Source organism: Mycteria americana, chromosome 13, assembly GCF_035582795.1.
Source record: "Mycteria americana isolate JAX WOST 10 ecotype Jacksonville Zoo and Gardens chromosome 13, USCA_MyAme_1.0, whole genome shotgun sequence".
Taxonomy (NCBI): Eukaryota; Metazoa; Chordata; class Aves; order Ciconiiformes; family Ciconiidae; genus Mycteria; species Mycteria americana.
Window position 1 is genome coordinate 18830344 of NC_134377.1, and position 22367 is coordinate 18852710.

A 22367-nucleotide genomic window follows, 5' to 3' on the forward strand; every position below is an offset into this window, starting at 1 on the left:
CCCCCCAAACGCAGAGGGCCGCGCCCGCGCGCGGCCTGTATTTATGTCTCCCCGCGCCAATAAACCGCCCCCGTTCCAAGCGCCGCCTCCCCGGGCCGCGCCTCCCGCCCGTCCCGGGCCGCGCCTCGGGCAGGCCCCTCCCTCCGCGAGCGCTGCGCGGGCGGGACGGGACCGGGGGAGGGCGGGGCGCGCCGGCGCATGCGCGGAGTGGCGGCTGGAGTAGGCCGCGGCGCCGCCCGTTGTCGCTCCCCTCGCTGCCGCTACCGGCGCCCCCCTCCCCCCACCCCGCTCACGACGCCGGGCGTTCCCGCCGCCCTCCTCCTGCCGCCACGATGATGATGATGGCGTTAAGCAAGACCTTCGGGCAGAAGCCCGTCAAGTTCCAGCTGGAGGAGGACGGCGAGTTCTACATGATCGGCTCCGAGGTGCGGCCCCGCGCACAACGGCCCGGGCGGGAACCGGGCCCGGGGGAGGCTGCGGGGGCAGCGGGGCGCCGGGCCGGGCTGGGGGGGCTGTTGGGGGAGCTGGGCTCAGGGTGGGGAAGGGGCTGAGGGGAGCCCTGTCGTGGGAGACAGCAGAGACCCGGGCGCGGGGGGCACCGGCCTTCCAGCCCCTGCGGGTCCTCTCTGTGTCCCCACTTGCGGGGCGCTGGCCAGGGCGGCGGGGACCCGGGCTCTGCTTGGGAGCCGGACGGTGAGGTCTGCTTGGGAGCCTCAGCCGTCCTGGGACCAGTGCTCCCAGTAGGGGCGGCTCTTGGAGACACGCAGGAGTACGTAGGGACCAGATCCTCCCCTGATCGCAGCCTGAGGCCCAGCTCCCTGATACCGCACTTAACAAATTTTTGTAGCACACTTGTTCAGACTTCTGGATTATTTGACATGCCGTTGAGGTAATTAACGCACCTAGGCCTTTGTGCTTAGTAACACCACCAAAATCAGACAGCTCGGTTTCTCAGCCTTGTTCAAATGGGTCTTGCCAACAAATGCCGGGGTACAGCATTTTAGCACCCCAGTGTGTATGCTGACACTGTATTCTCTCATGCTGAGAGGCTGTTCTGCCTCCCTGAAGACCAGCCGTACTGAAGCAAGAAACATTGGTGCTTCAGCACCAGGGAAATGATCACAGTTGGAAACAGGAAAAAAATGTTTTAGCCCTGCCCTTGGTGCAAGAAGGGAAATATTGGATAAGTTAAATTGCCAGCTGTATAGGTTGAGCATGGACTAAAGGCCCCTCGCTCTCTCATGTGAAATGTAAAGTTTGAAAGAACAGTAACTGCAGTCAGCTAACCTGTGAGATTGCCAGACCAGACACGTGGAAGGGGAAAAAGGGTTGCCTTTTTTATCTACCATTAATTTCTGTTTCTTGATGAGCACTGTAGAGCAACAGATATGATTAAAAATTACCTGAAAATAGATGTTAAGACCAAAATGAGTCTTGTCAAAAAAGGAATAAAAACCTTATTGTGTGGCAGTCTGCCAGTGTACTACCAGTCTAAACATTTGATTTCAGAGTCTAGAAATAGTTCTGTTGTTCAGCAAGTCCTGCTGTAGCCTTCAGCACAGGTGAGGATCTTGTGCCAGAAGAACAGAATTGCTTTACAGATGGTAAGTAAATTTGAAAGAGGATTATTGGCAGTGATCACATTTTACATGTTCAAAGGATTTAAAACAAAATACAAGTCTCTGGGCATTTGCTGTATTCGAGCAATGTCTAGATGGCACAGAGGTTCAAAGTAAAAATGATAACTGTCAGAGAGCTAGGTATCTCATTTGATTTAATTCCTACTGACTATTCTGCATTGAAACAGAAGTTGAAGTAAAGAAAGGTTAGGTTGTTCAAAAATACATGAAAATGAATGGAGTTTTATCCTATTAAATGGATTATTGTCAACGGATGGGAGTTTTTTTGTATCAGACTAGTGAAATAAGTGCTGATAAAAATTTTGTTTTCTGTATTGCCACAAAAATTGCAGTACTATATGATGCCAAACCCAGTGCAGTCAGTCTATCACCAAAAAACCAAAACCAAAAATCCTCCTAGGAGGTCCTTCTTATCACTACAAAGAGTTGAATTTGTTTCAGCTTCTGCTAAAAATCTCTTAAATGGAATACCAGCCCATACTGGAACACCAGGCCATATCTCCACTTTTCTTCTTGTAGGTGGGAAACTACTTGCGTATGTTTCGGGGTTCCCTGTACAAGAGATATCCCTCGCTCTGGAGGCGACTAGCCACAGTGGAAGAAAGGAAGAAGATAGTGGCCTCTTCACATGGTGAGAAGATGAGTAAACATTCCCAGTACGGTTTATCTGAAATTTTGCCTTGAAAAACTGTCTCTGGTGATTCAGAAGCTTGTGCACCTTTAGGGCTGGGTGAGTCGTTTCAGATTGCCCCAGTGATGGAGCACTGCAGCGGTGACACTGGTAGCTCCTGGTTCAGCCTAGCAACAAACATCAACTGATCAAAAATGTTCTACAATCGAAACATCCATCATGGCTTTCCTGGGGTTGCCTGCATTCGTCACAAAGCAAAAGCCGCATCTCAAAATCAATACCATATTCCAGAAGAGACTTTTGTAGACAAAGAAGGGCATTTTTGTCTCTTTTGTCAAATAGGCAGGAATGTTGCAAGGATGCCCCATTGAAAATGTGCGTCTTTTCTTAACTTTGCTTCTTGCAGGGACTGAATGTTTATGCCTCCCAGAAATTGTTGTAGTGTGTTGCTACTGATGTGACTGCCACAGTGAGAATATAGCTGCCTCAGTATTATTTTTGGTGGGAGACTAATAACAAGCAGTTAAATTTCTTAGCAATATGACTTGTACACTCTTTAGACTGAAGCATAGTAAAAATAAATGGTTCATTCTGGACTTAGGTCTTCTTCCTCCAAGTATCCTGCTGACCTGTTGCTTTGTTTTCTTCCCCTCCTCTCCCCCCCCCCCCCCAACAGAAAATCAGCGGTCTCACAGTCCCAGAAGATGTAAGTCTTTATCTGCATGTTATTCTTTGCTGTACTAGAGGAAGAATCTCTACTGTGACCTTTGGTGCTATTACAATATATATTAATGTCGAATCTTCTTCCTCTGATCTCTCCCTGTGGTCGCCCTAATTGTGCATCCTGATCACATGCTTAACTCTTCTTTGTCAGAACATTAGTGGGGCTCTCAAATGTAGATGGTCTCTCTAATTCAGCAAGAGCTGTCCTGAGGCTTCTCCCCCTTTCCCAAGTCTTACCAGCTTTTCTGTTGATCATTGCCTCTCTATTTCCAACCTTTTAGTCCACTGAGGATTTATTGTTTTCTGGGCTTTTCCTCCCAGAAGGCTGTGGAAGAGATTTTTACATCATTTTGGCAGATGTAGGTGTGCAGAGCTAAACCATGCGATTGCAAAGGGCAGCTCAGGGTAGGAAATAATTGTTTTTCTCTTCTTAAGTAAAAGCACGTTAGATTTAAAGTTGATCTAATAATTATGAGGATTTAAGGACTTCTTTTTCTGAAGTTTTTTTTTTGGTAGCATTCACTTCCATCTTAAGTAAATGTCATAACAGAAATGACCAGAGTCTATAAATAAGTTGCACCCTGGAAGAACGAGGTTCATCCAGTGGTAGTACCTGAGGGAACCTCATGTAATTCTAACCCTCCCTGTGTCTTGACTCTTAGTCCAAATGAAATATGTTTTTAATAGAGTATAAACAGGGTAGCTATACCAGGTGAAGAGATGATGATGCTTTTTGCAAATCTTTGCTCTATCACTTGCAACTATTCCAAGGTGTCATCCTGCTTTTGTCTTTAGAATTGTATTTCTTCTCTAGGCTTTGTGGTGGGGATTGTCATGTATTAACTAAGACGTTCCACCCCTGCTCCCAAGAAAGTCACACTTGTTCCTGCTGTTTAGATGGATGTCAAACCAGATTATGTTTCTTTAGTGCCAGGCACGGTGGCTGGGCTTCTGGTCACTCCAGTGCAAGTAATCTATCTACCCCAGTAGCAGAGCATCCTGGTGTGTGAGGGAGAGTGGAGGCTTCTGGCAACTCAGAAATGACAGTGGAAAGTTCTGTCATCTCCATTTATCCCGTGTGTACAAAATGCCATGTCAAAACCTTCCTCAAAAATTAAATGTCTCCGAGAGGATACATGAAGCCCAAAGGACTTTTGGGGCACACGCTTATACCACTGGGTAACCTATTTAGTCCCTCCTGCAGTGGCAGGGAGGGCTTTTCACTATGCAGCCTATTAATGCTACATTGCTATGTAGTACTTTTCCATGTTAATTATTGGCATCTTTCCTGGTAATAGATCATGGCTATACAACATTAGCCACTAGCGTGACACTGTTAAAGGCCTCTGAAGTGGAAGAGATCTTGGATGGAAACGATGAGAAGTATAAGGCAGTGTCTATCAGCACAGAACCTCCCACCTACCTCAGGTAACAGGTGTCGGTGAGGGCCAAGATCAGAACGGAGCTGCTTGGAAGATGTCAGCTTGGGCAGGAAGCGCAAGAAATTGCATAAATCCAGGCCATTGTGCAGGGGGGTGCTTGCCAGTCTGTGCAAATAGTTGTTTGCAGTGTTGGGCAAATGAAGATCTCCAGAGCGTAAGGATTGGGTTACTGCCCACACGCAACAGGAAGAAAAACATAAGTGTTTGATGATACAGCTCTTTTTGCAATTACTGCATTCCAGCTGTAACAGATGTTTTGCAGAACACACTCTCTGCACGTACTGTCTTCTGGAGACGGCGCATTTATCAGCAGTCCCTTTGTAAAGTATAGACAGAAAATCCAAATATGAACCTAGTATTTATAATGGTGCACCTGGATTCGTATCTGATGAATAATCGTGAGCTGGAGAATGGGCTTCCCAGAGGCTAGTGTGGAACGTGAGTTCTCAGTGGAACAATATTGTTGAGGGTTCCAGAATAAAATAGCAGGAGCTCATGATAGGACTTAAAGTTTAAAATTATACCATTCCTTAAGCAGTAGCAGTGGTGCTCAGGGTCTGCAGTTTAACATACAGTCTCCTTCTTCAGAGAACAGAAGGCAAAGAGGAACAACCAGTGGGTGCCAACCCTGCCCAACAGCTCTCATCACCTGGATGCAGTGCCATGCTCAACAACGATTAACAGAAATCGCATGGGCAGGGATAAGAAGAGGACATTCCCTCTGTGGTAAGGCAGCTTCCTGCTTCCGAAAAGTGGAAACAGTTACCAACGTGATGCGCTGCTAGGGTAGTGCTGATGTGTTATAATGTTGTGATTCATCTCGAACTGACAAAAGACCTACAGGTCGCTAATTTGGAGGTTCTTAGTTAAACCGTGTGTCTTGAAGCTCTTCCTTACAGTGGACAGCCATGGCTCAGAGAGGAGGCTTTCCTTTAGTCAGGAAAATGGTTTGTTCTTTTCCTGATGAGTTCCTTCATCTTTCTGCTGATTCGCTGAGCAGTTGTCCTTTGAGGACCCTGCAAACCCTCTCTGTGAAGGACAGGCTGCCTCTCACTGACATAGTCCAGTAACTTGGATCTAATTTATTCAATGGAAAATGCTGCTGTGGCTCATGACTAAGTTTTACTTTCCATTATAAAAGTTGAGGAAATCAAGATAAAATGTAATCCTGGAAAGCTTCCTTGTTTTATTTGCAGGAATGTATTATGATAGATGCAATAAAAGGTGATAGACTGGCATGTAAGCTTGTGTTGAGGAGTCCGTCTAAAGACTGACTGGGGGGTTGGAGCATTGGGATTGCTTCCAACAAACATTGCCTTCCCTCTATGGATACCAGATGTGTCATGTGCTAGTTCATATACCATGTTGTTGCTCTTTGTATTAGCTTTGACGACCATGACCCAGCAGTGATCCATGAGAATGCATCCCAGCCGGAGGTTCTGGTTCCAATCAGGCTTGATATGGAAATTGATGGGCAGAAACTGAGAGATGCGTTTACGTGGAACATGAATGGTATGTAGGAAGGAGAATTTCCTGAGGCTGGGGAGATATAGTTGTATCCATCACCAAGTATGAAGAGAGAACAAGCATGAGTGTGCATGTCCTTTCCCCATATACACAAAACTTTAAAGCTCTCCCACTTTGCACTGTATTCAGCTGTCATGTCTCTTAGCAAATGCTCTGCTGCTTCCATGGGTTGCAGTCATTCCTGGACACATGTCATCTGAAGAGTTTAACTGGCCTATTCTCCTGACCCAATTCATCAGCTCAGCGGTCTGAGACTATTCTGTTAGCTGAGGTACCTTAAATACAAACCGGTTCATGTGTATGGCTTCTTTATGTATGTGGATTATTAGACCATAGCTACGTTGTCTCCATGGAGCAAGTAAAGAAGGCTGTAAGTCCCTGTGTCAGTGTACATATCCTTACAAACCTGATACAAAACACCCTTGTAAAAGCAAAAGGTGATGCATTTGGGATTCCCTTCGTCATGCTGTGGGATTAATTTTGTGTAGTTTGTAAGTGGCAGACGTTGATTTCTAAGAAAGTTAACAGTGTCTGTTCATTCTTGTTCTGTATCAGAAAAGCTAATGACCCCAGAAATGTTCTCTGAGATTCTTTGCGATGACCTGGATTTGAATCCTCTGACCTTTGTCCCTGCTATTGCCTCTGCCATCCGACAACAGATTGAGTCATACCCAACTGACAGTATCCTAGAAGATCAGTCAGACCAACGAGTTATTATTAAGGTAACACAGAAGGCAGTAGAACAAGAGCTGAACCATTTGGGTTTCTCTGGTTATGTTATGGGGGAGGAAGAATACAAAGGCTTCCCTCAGAGCGAAGGAGCTCTTAATTCCATTCCTGCGTCCATATTGCATTTTGTCCTTTGTATTGAGAACAGAACCAGGGTGGCAGATTACTAAACATTCATATGCCTGCCCCTGAGATAACGAAATAGTTCAGTGAAAAGCATTGTTGAGTCCTTTTGGAAGAACTGAACCTTGGTGAGCAAAGCTGAGTTGTCTTCATGCTACTGGAATTAAGAAATCGATTAAGGAGCTCTGCAGATGCAATGAACTAGGAGTTACCTCTCTGCTTCTCTTCTTCAGCCTCTGCCTCTTCAGTTAAATTACCTTTGACAAACTGTTGCGAGAATGGAAGCGAATGACCTGTTTCTTCCCTTGTCTCCAGCTAAACATCCACGTAGGGAACATCTCCCTTGTAGACCAGTTTGAATGGGACATGTCGGAGAAGGAGAATTCACCAGAGAAGTTTGCCTTGAAGCTGTGCTCAGAGCTTGGCCTGGGTGGGGAGTTTGTCACTACTATTGCCTACAGCATCCGGGGACAGCTGAGTTGGCATCAGAAGACATATGCCTTCAGGTAGAGAACTGTCATCTTCCTAGGATGGGTATGGGTGTGTGTTCGTACTTCATGGGTGTTAGCATCAATGAATCTTAGAAAAGCTGACCTGACACAGAAAGTTTCATTTGAAATTGGTCCTTATGGCTCGCACCCATTCTGTCCTTACAATTTTTTGTGCTTTTGCTCAAGTATCTTTTCCCATTGGGTGTAATACATTTCAGGACCAAATATTGATGAAATGTCAGCTTTTGGTGCAGAATGAAAGGCTGTTGTAATTAACAGTGATTGAATACCTTGTGTCTCCCTCTTCTAATGTATGCTAGTGACGAGCCCCAGATACATTTCTGTTTTGTTGGCTTTGCCTGACTTGGGTCATCCACTGTCTCAAGCTTTGGTGTTTTGAACTAAGACTGATTGAAACTGTAGCTCTCTACCCTGGCTGACATTAAAGTTGGCTTGATCATAGGCCCTTCTCACAGCTGGAATGCAGCACTGTCAGGTTTGATTAGTCAGCTTTGTAACTTGTCTTCTAATGATAATCGTTCCCAGTTGTGCCGTGCAGTTTTCTGTGGTGAGTTACTGTACTGATGTTATCCTCAGCATGTTGCTGAGTCTGCAGGATGTAAGTATCCCTTAATGTGCGCTGGGAGGTTTTTTGACCTCAGGTCATGGTTACAGTTGAGGAGGTTTGAGAGTTCAGCAAATGATGTACTTGCAGAGGTGAGGGAATGGTACTGTTGACACCAGTTTTGTAGCAGTCAGTTCAAGAAAGCAGGATGACCTACCTGGGCAGCAAAGGGAAACATGCCCAGCCCTGTCCTGCCTCAGGGAGAGGGCAATGCATAGTTCGTGTGGACGTAAGCGAGGAGGAGCTGGAGGCTGTGGGGCAGCTGGCTGCTGCCGTGAGCTCTACTCCTTCCTCTTCTTCTGTCTGAAGGTTTCCTGTCTGGTCAGCCTTCTGTGGAAAACGGGCACTGATCTGCTCTGGATCAGTGGCTTTTCCACTAGTCTCACTCTGCTTCCTCTGGAGGTTACTTTTATCCTGAAAATCTTCCACAGAAACTGCTTGGTTCTAAAATGATCCCCAGAGTGGTTCATATCAGAAAATGGAAAGGGACTCTTTGCCACATGGGAATTAAACTCTTCTACTTAAACTGTTAGATTGTGTGTCCATCTCGCAGATGTCCCTTCTCCTCACGGAGGTGGGGAGGTGACTTCTACCTTTCCACCCACGACAGCTGACTGATATTTGCAGATCCAGCGTGTGACCACATTGAACTGTAACAACAGAACAGTGCGTGTGCGTTCCTGAGAAATGATGGGAACTTGGAGGGTGGTAGATGGGAATCTGATACTTGTAGTACTGCCTCTCCTTCCCTGCTGCTGGGTGCATTATAACCGTGACAGAAGTGAGCTAGCACTGTCTGTGTTGTAGCCTCGGTAACAGAGAATGACAGTGTCCCTGCTGGTAGACACAGACCTTGGAGCGAATGTGGAGTAGACTTGATCTGTAGTTTAAGCTAGCTATGGCAGGGAGCGAGTTCATTTCCGGAAGCTTTAGTAGGACTCCTTGTTGCCTGAGCATTCCCAGGAGTTTGAGCTTTCTTCTTCCTTCTTCCTATTGTCCTTGAAGTAGAGAAGTGGCTCTGTTCACACCATGCTGACCAGGAAGCCCTCTTTTCTACTCAAAATTTATCTACCTTCCCAGTTAATTTACTTCAACAACTTTTTAGCATACTGCCTCCCAACCCACAGGGCATTTGTTCCTAACTTTTGTCACTTGGTGCATCAGAGGCAGGCTTTGTCCACATCTAGTGGACACTAAATGTTCTTCCTCCTTACTGTGCTTCTCCATGTATTGCAGATATCTGAGTTAAGAAATGAATCTGTGTAGACGTTAACTGTTGCAAGGGGGGTTCATTTCTCCCTTTGCTTCCTATCAGTCTCTGTGACTTGCAGCAAGTAAAGTTTTAGGCAGTGCTGCTCAGGCTCTCTCAGATATATCATATTAATGCCAACTTCAGGCTATTCTCTCTAAAAACATGTATCTGGCTGTGGTTACTAAAGAGTGCTTCCTTTTAGGGCTAGTTCAAACAGGTAGATTTCAGGCTGCCTTTAGACTGTGGCAATATTGCAAAGGGGAGAATCAAAAACTAGGAAGGGAACCCCAGCAGAACAAAGTACGTAGACGTTAGCTGTTCAGGGAGGAAAAACCATCTAATTTAAAGCTCATTTTGTGTCATAGTACAAATATGTCCTCTGTTTCCCTTTTTTCTTCCAGCAAAGTAGTACTTTTGAAACCTTACAGTGATTAATGATATTAGGGTTCTCTGGTTGGTTAGTTCCTGAATTCCCAAACCACAGGAGTGGTGGTTGCTGCAAAGTCATTCCACTGAGGTAAGGAAAGGGTCTGCTTTAGATGTATCAAAAGAATCTTAATATCTCAAGGGACTGGGGGGTTAGAGAAGTCGTGTGCCTCTTAATCATCTGAGGGAGAGGGAGAGGTGAAACTGTCTGCTAGTTGATGAAAGCCAGGACAGTTCTTTCGGCTGGCCTGTTCTGTGCAAAACAAGGAGATCCTGAAAGCCCAATGGAAGGGGCAGGACTGGAAGCAGACAGGTAACTGCTGCTTATGGGATTTTCAGGGGGACGGCGTGCTACACTGTTTCGCATCTCGGTACTGAGTGTTTCTAGTGGCGGCACACAGCACTGCATAGCCAGAGTTTTGCCTTCAAGACCTGAATGATGGCACAGGTTCTCTCGCACACCAAACCCACGTGCCTGAGGAGTTACCCTTTCCAAAGGCGTTTCCCTGCCCTGTTGGCATGCCTGTGACACTACTGCCAGAGGCCTGGACCCTAGCAGAGGGAGTGTCTTGCTCTAGTAGGAATCCTGCAGCTGACAGTGCATATCAGTCATTCTGCCAGCAGCACTGTCCTCTCGATCAAAAAATAACAGGAGAGGGGGAGCTCTCTTGCTTTGGAGGTTGTGAGATGAGGGAGGTTTTTTTCAGTTTATCTCTTATTCTATGCTATAGAAGTGTGGTATCTGAGTTGGCTTGCAATGAAGTTATGCGCATGAGGCTGGCTTTCCAAACCCCATTTAATTCTAGTGGGTGCTCAGTGTTAAGCATGGTAAATGAGAGAGACCACAGTATCAAGTCAAAAAAGCCAGTTAAGATCTAGCATTTAGTCTGGAATGTGTAGCAATCTGGGGCTAAGATGAAATTCCTCGTTTTGAGTGTTGCTTAGTGGACGTCAGCAATACTGGAAGTAGATTTGACTAAAGCTTCCTCCCAGGATCAGATACCAAAGGCCCTGGATTAATTTTTCATTGTAGCATTACTTTTGAAGACTTGTTATTCTAGATTAATAGCTTTGATGCAGACGTTGTCTGTTCCCATGGCAATTAGCATTTGAGTTCCTTCCTGGGGGAATGAGAGGGCTGCCCACGAATGCTGAAATCCTGTGCACAAAGGCACGTCCCTGGGGAGGGGGCCGGATGTGCGTGCACACCTGCTAGAGGGCTCCTCTCACAGACACACTTCGTGCAGCTCAGGCTGAGCCGCTTTCTAGCATTCAAAGCAAACATTTACATTCTGAGGCTCCTCTGTATTTATGCTGGGCTTCCGGTTCCACTGTCAATATTTGGGAAGCTACTTCTGGTCTGTTCCTGTTGACTTTTACTGAAAAGTGGCTAGTGAAGCAGTAAATATTTTTGTGCATGTGATAATACAGCTGGTCAGGACAGAGATCTCTGAGGAGCAGATCTTGTGATCTGGGACAGAGCCTGGTGTTTCATTGCTTGTGCAGGGAGTAGCCACAGCCTCTGGTTGCAACAGCAGCTCCTAAAAGGCTACCTTTTCCATGGCAATTGGGAGAACAATGCTTGTTCTGCTATCAGGCTCCCATCCCACCAGGCTCCCAGAACGCCAGACTTTTGCCAGGGAAAAAGAGCTGTCAGAGGTGTGCCAGGCAAACTACAGCTAGGAAGTCAGAGTTGCAGAACAGCAAAGCTGGACAAAGAGATTGAACCGTTAGCCCTGTTAATGAAAAGAGCCCTGTTAATAGTCCTTGCTCAGCTGCTGCTCTGGGAGAAGCACTAATAAACTGGTATGAACTTTGCCTGTGCTTACTGGGTTTGAATGCTGTCAGCCAGTTACGTAACTGCCATGGTGGGAGAGAACTGCATCAGCCACAGTTGCTTTGACAAACCCCTCTCTGGTGGTGAAAGGAGATGGTTGTAGTTGGTCTCCCAGAAACTTCAGGCTCCGCAAGATTGTAACCATCAGCCCCTCGTGTGCTTCTGGGAACCAGACTGTACTAAGCAGGGCTAAGAATGAATGCTTAAGCCTGAAACACTGTAAACAATACTCTGTTGTCCTTGTGTCTTGTATCTGGGCTGGTAACCCAGAGGAGTGCTCTAGGACCACTGATGGATGTTGCTTTGTTGCCTTCTGCCCTGCAGTGAGAACCCTTTGCCGACTGTGGAAATTGCTATTCGCAACACAGGGGATGCTGACCAGTGGTGCCCTCTTCTAGAAACCCTCACAGATGCTGAGATGGAGAAGAAGATCAGAGACCAGGACAGAAATACAAGGTGCTGCCACTCGTTCAGACAGTTCTCCTTCTGGCCTGTCTTGAAGACAGAAGTTAAAAGCTTTGATGTTTTTCTTTCTCTGCTGAGAGCCAACTGGCTGGATTTCAAACTTGCATACCACAACAGAAACTCATATCCCTTTAGCTGCAGGATATTAAACTGTTATCACCTTGCTTCACAAACATTTAGATCTCTACTTTAACCATCTCCTGCTTGAAGCAAAGTTTCCTTTTTTTTTTTCTTCCCCTTCTTTCTTCTTTTCCCTGGGCTCTCTGCTTGTACAGGGGGATTTGTTTCTATAGGAAGGCATTAGTCAAAAATATTGGAGTTTCATGCACTGTCATGCTACCTAGAATCCTGCCACAAGGCTTCCTTTTATGTAGGGTAAGGTAAAGTGCTCTTTGATGTAGGAATGGGCAAGCTCCTAGCTCCAGCCTGACTGATGCCAACCTGTTTGCCAGAATAGGAGCACTGTTGGGATTCTGGGAGGAGCTCTGCCCACCAGAGACCTGCTAAGTGATGTTTGACAAGCAGTCGAGAGCACTTGCTCCTACTTGGTGAAATTTCTTCTGGCAGATATAAATGAACTGCTAGAATGTCTCCAAAAGACACATTGTGGGAACAGTAAATATGCTGGCTCAGCTCTTTCCCAGGATTATTTTTTTTACTGCTGATTAACAGATTTGTAATTATTTTGCTTCTCAGCTATCGCTGTCTGAATAGTTTTCAGTAGTGATTGGTTCAATCCAAGTTAATGAGCAAAAGTGTGCTAAAAGCTGTTACTGAAAATAGTATGTTAGCCTTATCAACAGGGGCACTCTCAGGTGACCAAGGAAGTCTGTGTAGGCAATAAACCTGTCTACAGAGTTCACAAAGCTGTGGCAGCCTCCCCAAAAGTGTTGCTTTTAAAAAATTTCACAGGACTGTAACACAGCACTTACTGTACCTCTTTCTCTCTCTCCTAGGCGCATGAGACGTTTGGCCAATACTGCTCCAGCCTGGTAATCTTCCTGTTGTGATACTGTGCTCTTCCTACAGACTTTATCCCTACTCCTTCCCCAAATGGATCTAGGATTGGCAGGGGTCTTTCTGTCCCTGAAGGGGGGACACATTCCACTTGCCAAGAGTTCCCGGTACTGCTGACTTCTGCCCCCATCCCCTCCACCTAAATACCACATACCAAGAATGCTGCATTAGCATGTGATCTAGCTGAGACCTGTGGCAGCTGTTGGAGCCCTTATATACCTGTGTGTGGACAGCATAAAGATTCTTTTGTATAGGTGCAACATGCACTATTAGGACAACTTTTTAAATAAAAGGAATGCATACTACTTAAGTTGAGTTCAGTAAGTTTGAATGAATAGTGAATCTTGCCATGCTTTGTGCTATTCTGGTAACTGAGCAGTCCCAGGGCCTAATATTAATGCTTTTGGGTATAATGCTGAACACTCATATGCTGAACACTCACATGCATTCAGTTTTCCAGAAGCATGGTGGAAACTGAGTGCTTTACTTCAACAGATAAAACAGCCTGAAACCTTTTGCTGTAGGGGAAAGTGAGAACGAGACTTAAAACTGGAAGAAGCAAACGACTCTCTAAAGGAGTGGTCTGTTACCACACTTGGTGCAATCTGTAATGAACTCGGTGAGGTGTTCAGCGGGCTTACTCAACAAGGATAGAACAGTTTAACTGAAGCTACAACCTTAACATTCATTTCTGTCAGATGTCAACCTGGTGTGTGGTGAACCCTTTTTTTCTGTGAAGGCTGCATCTGGAAAACAACAGTCTCTGAACTGGTACAAAAGTTGAAGCCTGCAATCACTGAGACTGCAGCTTCTCTTCAGCGAGTGGCTTTGCTGTGGTCATTGTCAGCCCACGTAGCTGCCAGTTACAGTGCACAGAGCACCCAAAGCAAAGTGGGTGTCTTAAATACCCTTGGCACTGTAGTGTCAGGATTTTGCAACCCTGGAAACAACCTGTCTTTCCCTGGGGAGTTTAAAAACAGAAAATCCATTGAAGTGAGATTAAAAAAATTCAAGCTTGCTTAAAACAACTAATTAGAATCTACCTTGCTGTTGAGGTACACCAGCTCTTTGATAGAGTTCCTGCCATTCACTGCCAGAACTGATGAGTGTTGCAAGGAGGGCAGATTTTGCTGGCAGCCTGACAGTCATGTTCAGGCCTTTGTGATAAAGCCAATAGGTTTTACAATCCTTGCTGATCCACCCACACTGCTAGCACAGTCAAAAAACCACTTTCTGGCCTTAATTTATGTTTAAACTTGAGTAATAGCAGAGCCAGTTCTGATTCCTGGGTGGGAGGGAACTTTTTCCAGATGTTAGTCTGCAGAAACCAAAACCTTGCAATTTAGCAATAATATTATTGCAGTCTTATCCTAGGCTCCTGTGCCAGAGTGGTACTCTATCCATTATTCCTTATTAGAGAGGTTGAAAGGTTATTTCAGCAAAACAAAACCTGGGACTCCTGCTGCATCTTAGCCTCCCATGTAGAATGCGTATTTTGCCTCATGGACATAAAAACTCCAACTCTTCCTGAGAACACTTCAGCCTCTCTTTGTTATGATCAGGTACTTCTGCAAGCAGCCTCTTCAGGGAATTTGACCAAAAACAAGCATGAAACTGCTGTAGCCTTAAACTAGCATCTGTGGTGCCATTTTTGAATTGCTGTGAAGCTTGTGGTTACCTAATCCTAAAGTTCATAACAAGGCACGGACACACAAGGACTGCAGCTTCTGTAGCAGGTTTACAAGTACCTCCCTCTGCTTCTCAAGCCCCAAAGAGGCTGTAGGAAATGTCCCTCCCAAGCAGCCAGGGGCAAGGCAGGACAGTGCAGGGGGCCAGGTCCCAGAAAGACGAGAACTTCAGCCAGCTTTCTCCGTGTATTAGGACCACTAGGGAACAGCTTTCTTGCTCTATAATCGCAACTCCTTAGGTTAATCTAGTACCCTAGCTAAAAGCGTAGCCCAGCATGTGCATTTCAAAGTCCCATCTTGGAAGCAGTTTAAAACCAGAACATCTGCAGACTTTAAAGACAAACTTTCCAGGGATTGAAACACCAGCTCTGTGTTATTAGGTCATGAGCAAAGCACGCAGTAAGTACCTGTCTAGTCTGAGGCTGCTTAACTCTTAGTACCACTGTGTCTTCTAGAACAAGATTACTATGTGTACAGTTCTTTCATCCTCTTCCTAGAGGGAAACATATGTGCAGGAAAATAGCTTGTTCAAATGAAAATGATTTTTCATAAAAAATGTGTTTTCATGGGAATCCCACAGCAGGGGGGCAGGGGGGCTGGCACAGGCTGTGGTTCAATCTTCCTTTGCCACAAGGCTCATATCCTATATCCCCATTCTTAATTGGATGCTGGTTACTCGCATTTCTTTGTAGTTTTAGTGGTGGTTTGCAAGCTTGTCTAGCTGAGCAGACAGCAACATTACCAAATGCTATCCTAAGATACAATGTTTGCAGATTTGCTCCAAAGGCTTTGAGGTCTGGTACAAGCACATGTGTGTAGTGCATTAGCAAGAATAATCAAATCCATTTAGTACAGCTGTTCATGGTAGGGACTAGCTTGTTTAGTTTTCCCCTAAATTCAGATGTCTAAGTTTCAGAACTAAGAAATTCAACAAGAGTGGAATTACACTGCATGTGCAGACAGCCCGTATTACTAGTGTCAAGTGCTACTTCCAGTCACTGCCTGGATCAAGTGCCTAGCTCTGTCCCCTGTCCTTTCCCAGGCATCCCTTCCTCCAACTAGACACACCCCCACCCCTTCTCATACTCTGCAGTCCTGCTGACAGAAGAGGGGAAGGATATCTTCCGCTTAGCCTGAACTTTGCTTTGCCCACCAAAAATAAAAGCCCAAGCAAGCAGCCTGGCAGTTTTGAGCAAAGTCCTGATGAGTAATGGTGAATTGCTGCCTCTGCCCCCAGCAGAAATGGACACACAACTGAAAAATAAAGACTTTAATGTAAAGACTCTTTGGAAAGAACAACCAAAAAAGGAGTGGGGGACTTAGAGGAAAGGAAGAGGCTGAGCTGCATTCTGCCATGGTAGAGTTGGGAGTACTACCTCACTGAAAGCCCACAAAGAGGTCTCACACCAGCGAGAGCCAGGAGCATTAATTAGTCTTTGTACAGAGGGCAAGAGTGACCTGGCATACAGCAAGTCATTAACAGCAAGAGAAGGGTAACTGGTTTAACACCCCATTTGATACTTATTCCCCCCTGGGTAACTGAGGAGCCATCACAACTTCCAGTCCCTGTCCCTAGAACACCTCTGTAAGCATTCATTGGTTCTTTTATGCAAAGCTCTGTGGAACCACTTGTTACAAGGGGAATATGGGTTACCCATACAAACAGTGAAACATTACACATTGGAATGGCAACTGGTGTTATTCCAGTAGGATCTCTGGGCCACAGCGTTAAGTCCAGCCAGAAGAGAGGAATCTGGCCACATGGAGAAGTCCCCTGTGTTACTGTGGATGCTGCTGCTGGTTCTGGTCTTGGTCTCTAGGTTGGTTTTCTGGACGATCCTCAGGAAGAGGGTTATAGTTGGGATCCTCTTCAGGTGTGTCAAATACCATCTTCCTGGCAAGGGACATGCCCATCCCACCAAGCAGGCAGGTTAGAAAAGTGAGCTGAGGACAACCCCCCCAGCCCTCCTAGGAACATCCTAGCCGTCCACAGGGCTTGGCTGTATGCTACAGCCTATCGCACCAGCACTAACTGTTCTTTTGCTCAGCTCAATATGTAACAATAACAAGTACCTGCTTCCTTGATCTCCAGGTCAGCTTTGATCCTCAGCATGAAGCAGAACATATTCTGCTTTCTTAAACTACAGAAATACATCAGAAAAAAATCCTACCTGCATCTAGCATTTCCACAAGCAGTAAGAACACTCCAGTTCAACTAGCAAAGCTTAAGGTACCAGCAACTGCTTTATGGACCCTGCGTTCATACGTATATAATGTGCAAAGTGCCAGTGCTTTCTACAGCAGAGGCATAAACTGTTGCGCTGAGGTGCTGTCAGCATGCAATTGTGTTCTATGGTCATCCCACACTGTCACAAAACAGTTTGTGATGAAAGTGACCCAGGCTGGGAAGCAACACAGCAAAGCCCAGAAAGAATCAGCTTTACTTACAGGAAGCCAGGTGTTAACAGCAACTTCTTTCCTCCAGGCTGGTTGGGGAAAACATCTTCCAAGAAATAATAGATGTGACCCACTGCAATCCCTGGGGAGAGATGCCACCAAGGTCAGGCCCAGCTATGACTCCTTTACCAGCTGAAGGAGAGCTGCTGGGAGCTCAAGCAGGATGAAGCTCCAAGAATCCCTCATCTGTGTGCCCACACCCCAGCTCCCACCAGAGCCACCTGTGCCGCAGCACCAGAGGGCCAGGCTGTTTGCTGTGATCGATGCACAAGCAGGCAGGGAGCTTGTCAGCCTGAAGGCAGCACCAAGCACCCAGGACACCAGACACAGCACAAGTGTCAGGCAGAGCTTACCATACCCAAGTTCTGCCCCTGGGGAAGACACAGCAAAATGCAGGTCACAGCTAAGAGCTCAGCCACAAGGCTGGCCACCCAGCAACCTCAGCCAGCTCACTTTAGGAAACCCACTATCTTAAATAAGATGAAACCAAGAGACAGTGCTAGTGCCCGAGTAGTGTCTGAGAATAGAGAGCGCTGTGGCTGCAAAGTGCCCTTGTTCCCAGCACCCGCCAGCTTTGACTTACCCAGTAAGTCAATGATGATGGAGTTGCCCAGGAGCAGAGAGAATCCCATCAGGACCCAGGGCAAGAAGGGGGCCTGGAAGTTAAGCAGCCCAAAAAAGTTCATGCGGATATAAGGGTTCCTGCGACTCCACACGTACACCAGCATGATGGTGAAAGCCTGGCCCAGGAAAAACAGGCTGGCAAAGAGTCCAAATAGCTAGGAACTACCGAGTCAAGGAAAAAACCTACCCACCCTGTCCACCGCCTCCAGGCAGAAGAGGGTGCCTTGTGACTAGGAAACCCAGAACTACAGGCAGCTGATCACAGCATACAAGACATTGGCCATGCCACTGAACCTTTCCTGGGCTGGCTGAGATGTAGCACCCCCCCCCGCCACATTTCCTTCCCTGCCACCCCAGAACAAGACACTCTGTAGTGGCACGTACAGATCGCTCACTCCTTAAGCTGCTGTCTACAACCACCAGAGACCAGGGAGCTCCTATAGTCACCTCTACAAAGTGACCACCAAAAGTGACCTTCAGAGAAGGGCCTTCACATTTTTACAGCATTTGGAACATGTGGCACATTAACAATTAGTTCACATCCAGTATCTGCCTTCTACGGAAGAATTTCAGCAGTGAGATTGCTCTTGCAATTCACAGCCCTCTTCTACAGAGCACAAGGAGACAGCCAGAGGCAAAAAATTCCCCTGCCCTTGTTGTAGTTGGACTCCAAATCCACCTATGGCCAAGTGCATGGCTGCTGCAGGCACCTGGACACTGACTAGCCAAACACCTGAGGATGGCTGACAGCCATGAGTTCACACAGCTTCATACAGAGCTCTGTGGGGAGAGTGGTGCTCCAAGCCATCTGCATAAGACAGCAGCAAGACATTCAGAAGAGGTTTTATGCTTGGGAGGGAGATATTTCTCCCCATCAGACTATTTTGTCCTACAATAAAAGAAATTCTTAAGATGCGTGATGGTATCTCCAGCCACTGACAGGTTGCAAGGACAAAGTGCTGTGCCCACACTGCCTGACGTGCTGACGGCAGACAGTATGTGGGCACCCCACTCCTTGTCCTTATGGCTCTGTGTTCTTCTCTTCAGCTGCAGCTTGGTTTTCTGAGCCAGCCTCATGCCAATGGTGGAGCACTGCAGTGTGCTCCACCCCCCAGAGCTCAGACACAGTTGCCCTAGCGCAGCTGGACAGTTTCTCACAGAGCATAACAAGGGGCTTCCTTTCAGGCTGAGCTTCCCGAGCACACTGCCACATGTCCTCTTCTGGGATCAGGCAGCCCATCCCCTTGCCAGGTGCATCAGCACTTCCACAGACACCAACACAAGTACAGGCAGCTTTTCCTGTATTTTGCTTCCGCTCTAAGCATACTGGGAGAGGCACAGACCAAGACACAAGGGTGGGCAAGACAAGGAGTACAAGCTGTGCCACACAGCCAGAAGTTGCCCCTCCACCGCATGCTCAGCAGAGCTCTCCCAAGCCTCAGGACATGAGCCTGGCAGGCCTGGGGCACAACGAGGCTCTCTGCACCATTGCACCAAGAAGGTTCACAAGCCAGCTCTCCTGGTCAGCAGGCAGGTACCTGCTACAGACCACACAATACAGCCAGGATACAGAGCGCCAGCAGACAAGTCCCACACTATCCACAGCATCTCAGAAGACACCAAAGAGCCTCAACCAACTCAAAAGGATACTGTCATGAGAAACCCTCCAAAGAGGAACATGAAGACAAAGTCAGCCGTCCTTCCACGGAAGGAGCCTTCCTCTAGCATGCGGCAGTATCTGTACCTGAGAGCAGGAGAGAAGGGAGGGGTTGCAGTATAGGAAATTAACAGCTGACCACCCTGTGTCCCCACAGCATGACTTTATGGGAAATAAGGCAGCTGCAAGCTATTTCATCACAGGAAGCTGTCAGCCAGGTGTCCAAGCCCCAGAGCAGAACAGTGCAAACTTCACCTCAGACCACTGACACCAGGGAAAGAGAGAGGCATCTGCTGTGCTCCAGCCAGAGCTCACCCCAGGAAGGGACACTGCTCTCCAGCATGAGCCACAGCAGCACTGCCAGCTTCTTCAGCCTTTTGGCAGGGGCTGCCCTGCAGCAAGCAGAGATGGAGGTGCAGGGGGTGGCTACAGTTGTGGGGGGAATGGCTTCAATTCAGACCAAAAGACCCAAGGGAAGAATCCATAGCCCTAGACTACTGCCAAGATAAGTCAGCCTGGGGAGGAAGACTGACAGGGCAAATCACATCTAAGCCAAAAAGGGAGCAGAGAGCTTCACTGAGACCAAAGGATACAGAAATATCATGTTGAAAAAGAAACTGAATCCCAGGGGCCCAAAAAAGAGGAAGTTGGTGATCAGCCTCCATATCTGAAAGAGAAGAGAGAGGAGGGAAGAAAAGGAGGTGGACAGACAGGTCTCTCCCCATCACATGTAGAGCAGCCCATCACTCTATCCACTAGGGATGCCCAGTCATGCACCTGTCCACTCAGAACTACCCCAGGACACCAGAGAGCTGCACCACCTCCAAGTGGGACCTCCCTCCATTGCCCACATCAGAGTGCCTTGCCCTTCCAGGTGTGGGAAAAAAGATTTCTCTACTTTTCTGGAAGGGACAAACAGCCACAATTCAGCACCCAGAGCCAAAGTAAATCACTGTTCATGCTTCTCTACAACAAAGCCTTCCCCACCCAGCCTTACATCAGCTGGCCAAACATCCCAGTGTCACAGAATAGGAAGAGATAGGTTTTGAGTAGAGGAAAAAAGGAAATGCCAAGATAGTGTATGGCAGGGAAAGGCTGGAAGAAGCTATCTCCATCCAGGCATCTGTGACAAGAGGGGACACCATGCTGGCAACCCAGCTCCCACCAACAGAGAAGGTTAGAGTAGCGGGAAAGAAGCCCCTTGGGGATCATATGGCACTCCCTGACCACCCTGGGGAGCGGGACACCCAGGGTCCAGCCTGTCCCACCCACCCCCTGCTGGGAAGGGGCAAGAGGGGCCCCAAAGCCCAGGCAAGGCCTCACCTGGAACTTCCTGAAGATGAGGTCGGGGTTGAAGTACAGCTGGAAGGGGGTGATGAACTCCAGCTGCTGTGAGAGACAGGCAGAGCAGCTGCCACCCGCTGCCGGGCACCCGCTGCCCTCAGCCAGCCCCCTGGCTCCCCCACCACAGCACAGCACAGCACCCCCTCCGGGACCCTGACCTCCCCGCCACAGCCTCCCCCCGCAGGGACCCCGCGCGCCCTCACCACGGCGGCGGTGGTGAGCACGCAGGCAGTGGTGTAGGCCCGCGTCACGGCCGGCATGCCCAGGTACTCCTGCGCGAAGCCCTGGTACGCCATGGCGCACAGCGACAGCGCCCAGCCGCGCCGCGGGCCCTTTAACACCCCCCCACGCGCCGCCGCCGCTGCCACGCCCCCGCGGGCCGCGCCCGGCCAATCCCGACGCGACAGGCGGCGCGAGCTGGCCAATCGGAGTGCGCCTCATGCCCTCGGCCTCCACCCGCCGCCAACCCGGAATGGACCCGCCGCAGCAGGTGACGGGGCGGGGAGGGGGAGAGCCCCTGGGGTGCCGCCCCCTGAAGGCGGGGCGAGCCTCCCGTAGCCAATGGCAGCGGGCAGTCCCAGTGACAGGTGGCTGAGGGAAGGCGGGGAAGGGAAAAAGCAGGTCACGTGCCCCCCAGGAGACGGCCAATCAGGGGGAGAGAAGGGTGAAACATGGAGGCTGGGGTGGGCCAGTGGGGCGTGGCTGCGGGTGCGCGCGCTGCACGTGGGCCTGCGCGGGGTGGGGCAGTGCCTGGCCCCGGCCTCCCTGGGCCGCGGGGCTCGCTGCGCCCGGTCTGCGGGCGGTGACCTGCCTGGCGGTGGAAGCCTCCGGCTGGTTCCTGCGCCGGCTGAGGGAGCTGCAGGGCGCTCGGCTGTGGTCCCCCGCGGCCGGCCCCGCGGCGTGCGAGAGCTGGGAGCTGTCAGCGGGTTATTCCTGCGACCCGAGCACACCTGGTTGCTTGAAGGGAGAGGGACGCGCTGCTGAGAGCTGGACCGTGAAAAAGGGCAGCTGTGCGAGTGCCTCAGCTGGTGTGCCAGGTGCTTGACTGGTCAAAAGGGGCTTCCCTTTGCTAATGCACAATGGGCTTTGGGTTTTTAGTAATTCACGCTAAAGCCTCTGTTTCCTCTTGGTTGGAGCAACGAGGCGCTTCCCTGCGCTGTGCGAGATCGCACCAGGCAGTGCAAGGGTGCTCGAAGAAGCCGAGAGGCGGCGTGGTTCTGCCAGGTGCAGTGGGTCGGGTGCTGGCTGAGGGATGCCTTGGGAAATGGTGACAGCATTTGCATTCAGGTCTCGAGGAGAAAGCCGAGTCTCTCTGCTCCCTGCACAACTGTATCAAATACATTACAGAACGCTCTTTGGAAGGATGATCTGATAAAGGTCTGCATAAACCTGACATCCTCTACTCTCGTGCTGATTATGCTTTCCAGAGCTGTCTGCTGTGCTCAGGAGTCAGGTCTAAAGTTACAGCCACCCTGGTTTCAGACAGAGGAATGGGCCTGGTGTTGGGTTTCTGCAGCAGAAGGTTAAGCTGTCATCAGAGCCTTAATGAGCCCTGAGATTTCCCTTTAAACCCTCAGTTAATGGGAAATGAAATCACCGGCAGGGGAGGGAGTCTTTGTGTTTTCCACCACCTTCACCCTGGCTGCCCTTTGATGAAGAACAAAACCCA

General features: G+C 48.5%; 2 protein-coding genes across 2 annotated transcripts; one reads left to right on the forward strand and one right to left on the reverse strand.

Moving 5' to 3' along the window:
- Positions 1 to 195: 195 nt before the first annotated feature.
- On the forward strand, positions 196 to 13233 carry SMARCB1 (SWI/SNF related BAF chromatin remodeling complex subunit B1). The gene is made up of 10 exons (XM_075515866.1): positions 196 to 425; positions 2160 to 2271; positions 2948 to 2977; positions 4293 to 4422; positions 5025 to 5162; positions 5821 to 5948; positions 6519 to 6685; positions 7131 to 7321; positions 11771 to 11902; positions 12868 to 13233. The coding sequence occupies exons 1-10, from the start codon at positions 333 to 335 to the stop codon at positions 12905 to 12907; spliced, it is 1161 nt and encodes a 386-aa protein (XP_075371981.1). The 5' UTR covers positions 196 to 332; the 3' UTR covers positions 12908 to 13233.
- A 2996-nt stretch (positions 13234 to 16229) lies between these two features.
- On the reverse strand, positions 16230 to 21058 carry LOC142416592 (derlin-2-like). The gene is made up of 7 exons (XM_075516320.1): positions 20902 to 21058; positions 20678 to 20743; positions 19948 to 20021; positions 19348 to 19441; positions 17657 to 17852; positions 17065 to 17155; positions 16230 to 16510 (listed from the first exon to the last, which is right to left on the reverse strand). Exons 1-7 carry the CDS (start codon positions 20992 to 20994, stop codon positions 16396 to 16398), a joined length of 729 nt encoding a protein of 242 aa, XP_075372435.1. The 5' UTR covers positions 20995 to 21058; the 3' UTR covers positions 16230 to 16395.
- Positions 21059 to 22367: the final 1309 nt, after the last annotated feature.

What these genes read in the sequence shown, in the direction of transcription:
- SMARCB1 (XM_075515866.1), top strand. Translation starts at nt 333, where the DNA reads ATGATGATGATGGCGTTAAGCAAGACCTTCGGGCAGAAGCCCGTCAAG. An exon ending in TCTACATGATCGGCTCCGAG is followed by an intron (nt 426 to 2,159) that starts GTGCGGCCCCGC and finishes TTCTTCTTGTAG; the next exon opens with GTGGGAAACTACTTGCGTAT. An exon ending in GAACCTCCCACCTACCTCAG is followed by an intron (nt 4,423 to 5,024) that starts GTAACAGGTGTC and finishes CTCCTTCTTCAG; the next exon opens with AGAACAGAAGGCAAAGAGGA.
- LOC142416592 (XM_075516320.1), bottom strand. Translation starts at nt 20,994, where the DNA reads ATGGCGTACCAGGGCTTCGCGCAGGAGTACCTGGGCATGCCGGCCGTG. An exon ending in TTTTTCAACATGATATTTCT is followed by an intron (nt 19,442 to 19,947) that starts GTATCCTTTGGT and finishes TCCTGCTCTCAG; the next exon opens with GTACAGATACTGCCGCATGC. An exon ending in CATCATCATTGACTTACTGG is followed by an intron (nt 17,156 to 17,656) that starts GTAAGTCAAAGC and finishes ATCTCTCCCCAG; the next exon opens with GGATTGCAGTGGGTCACATC.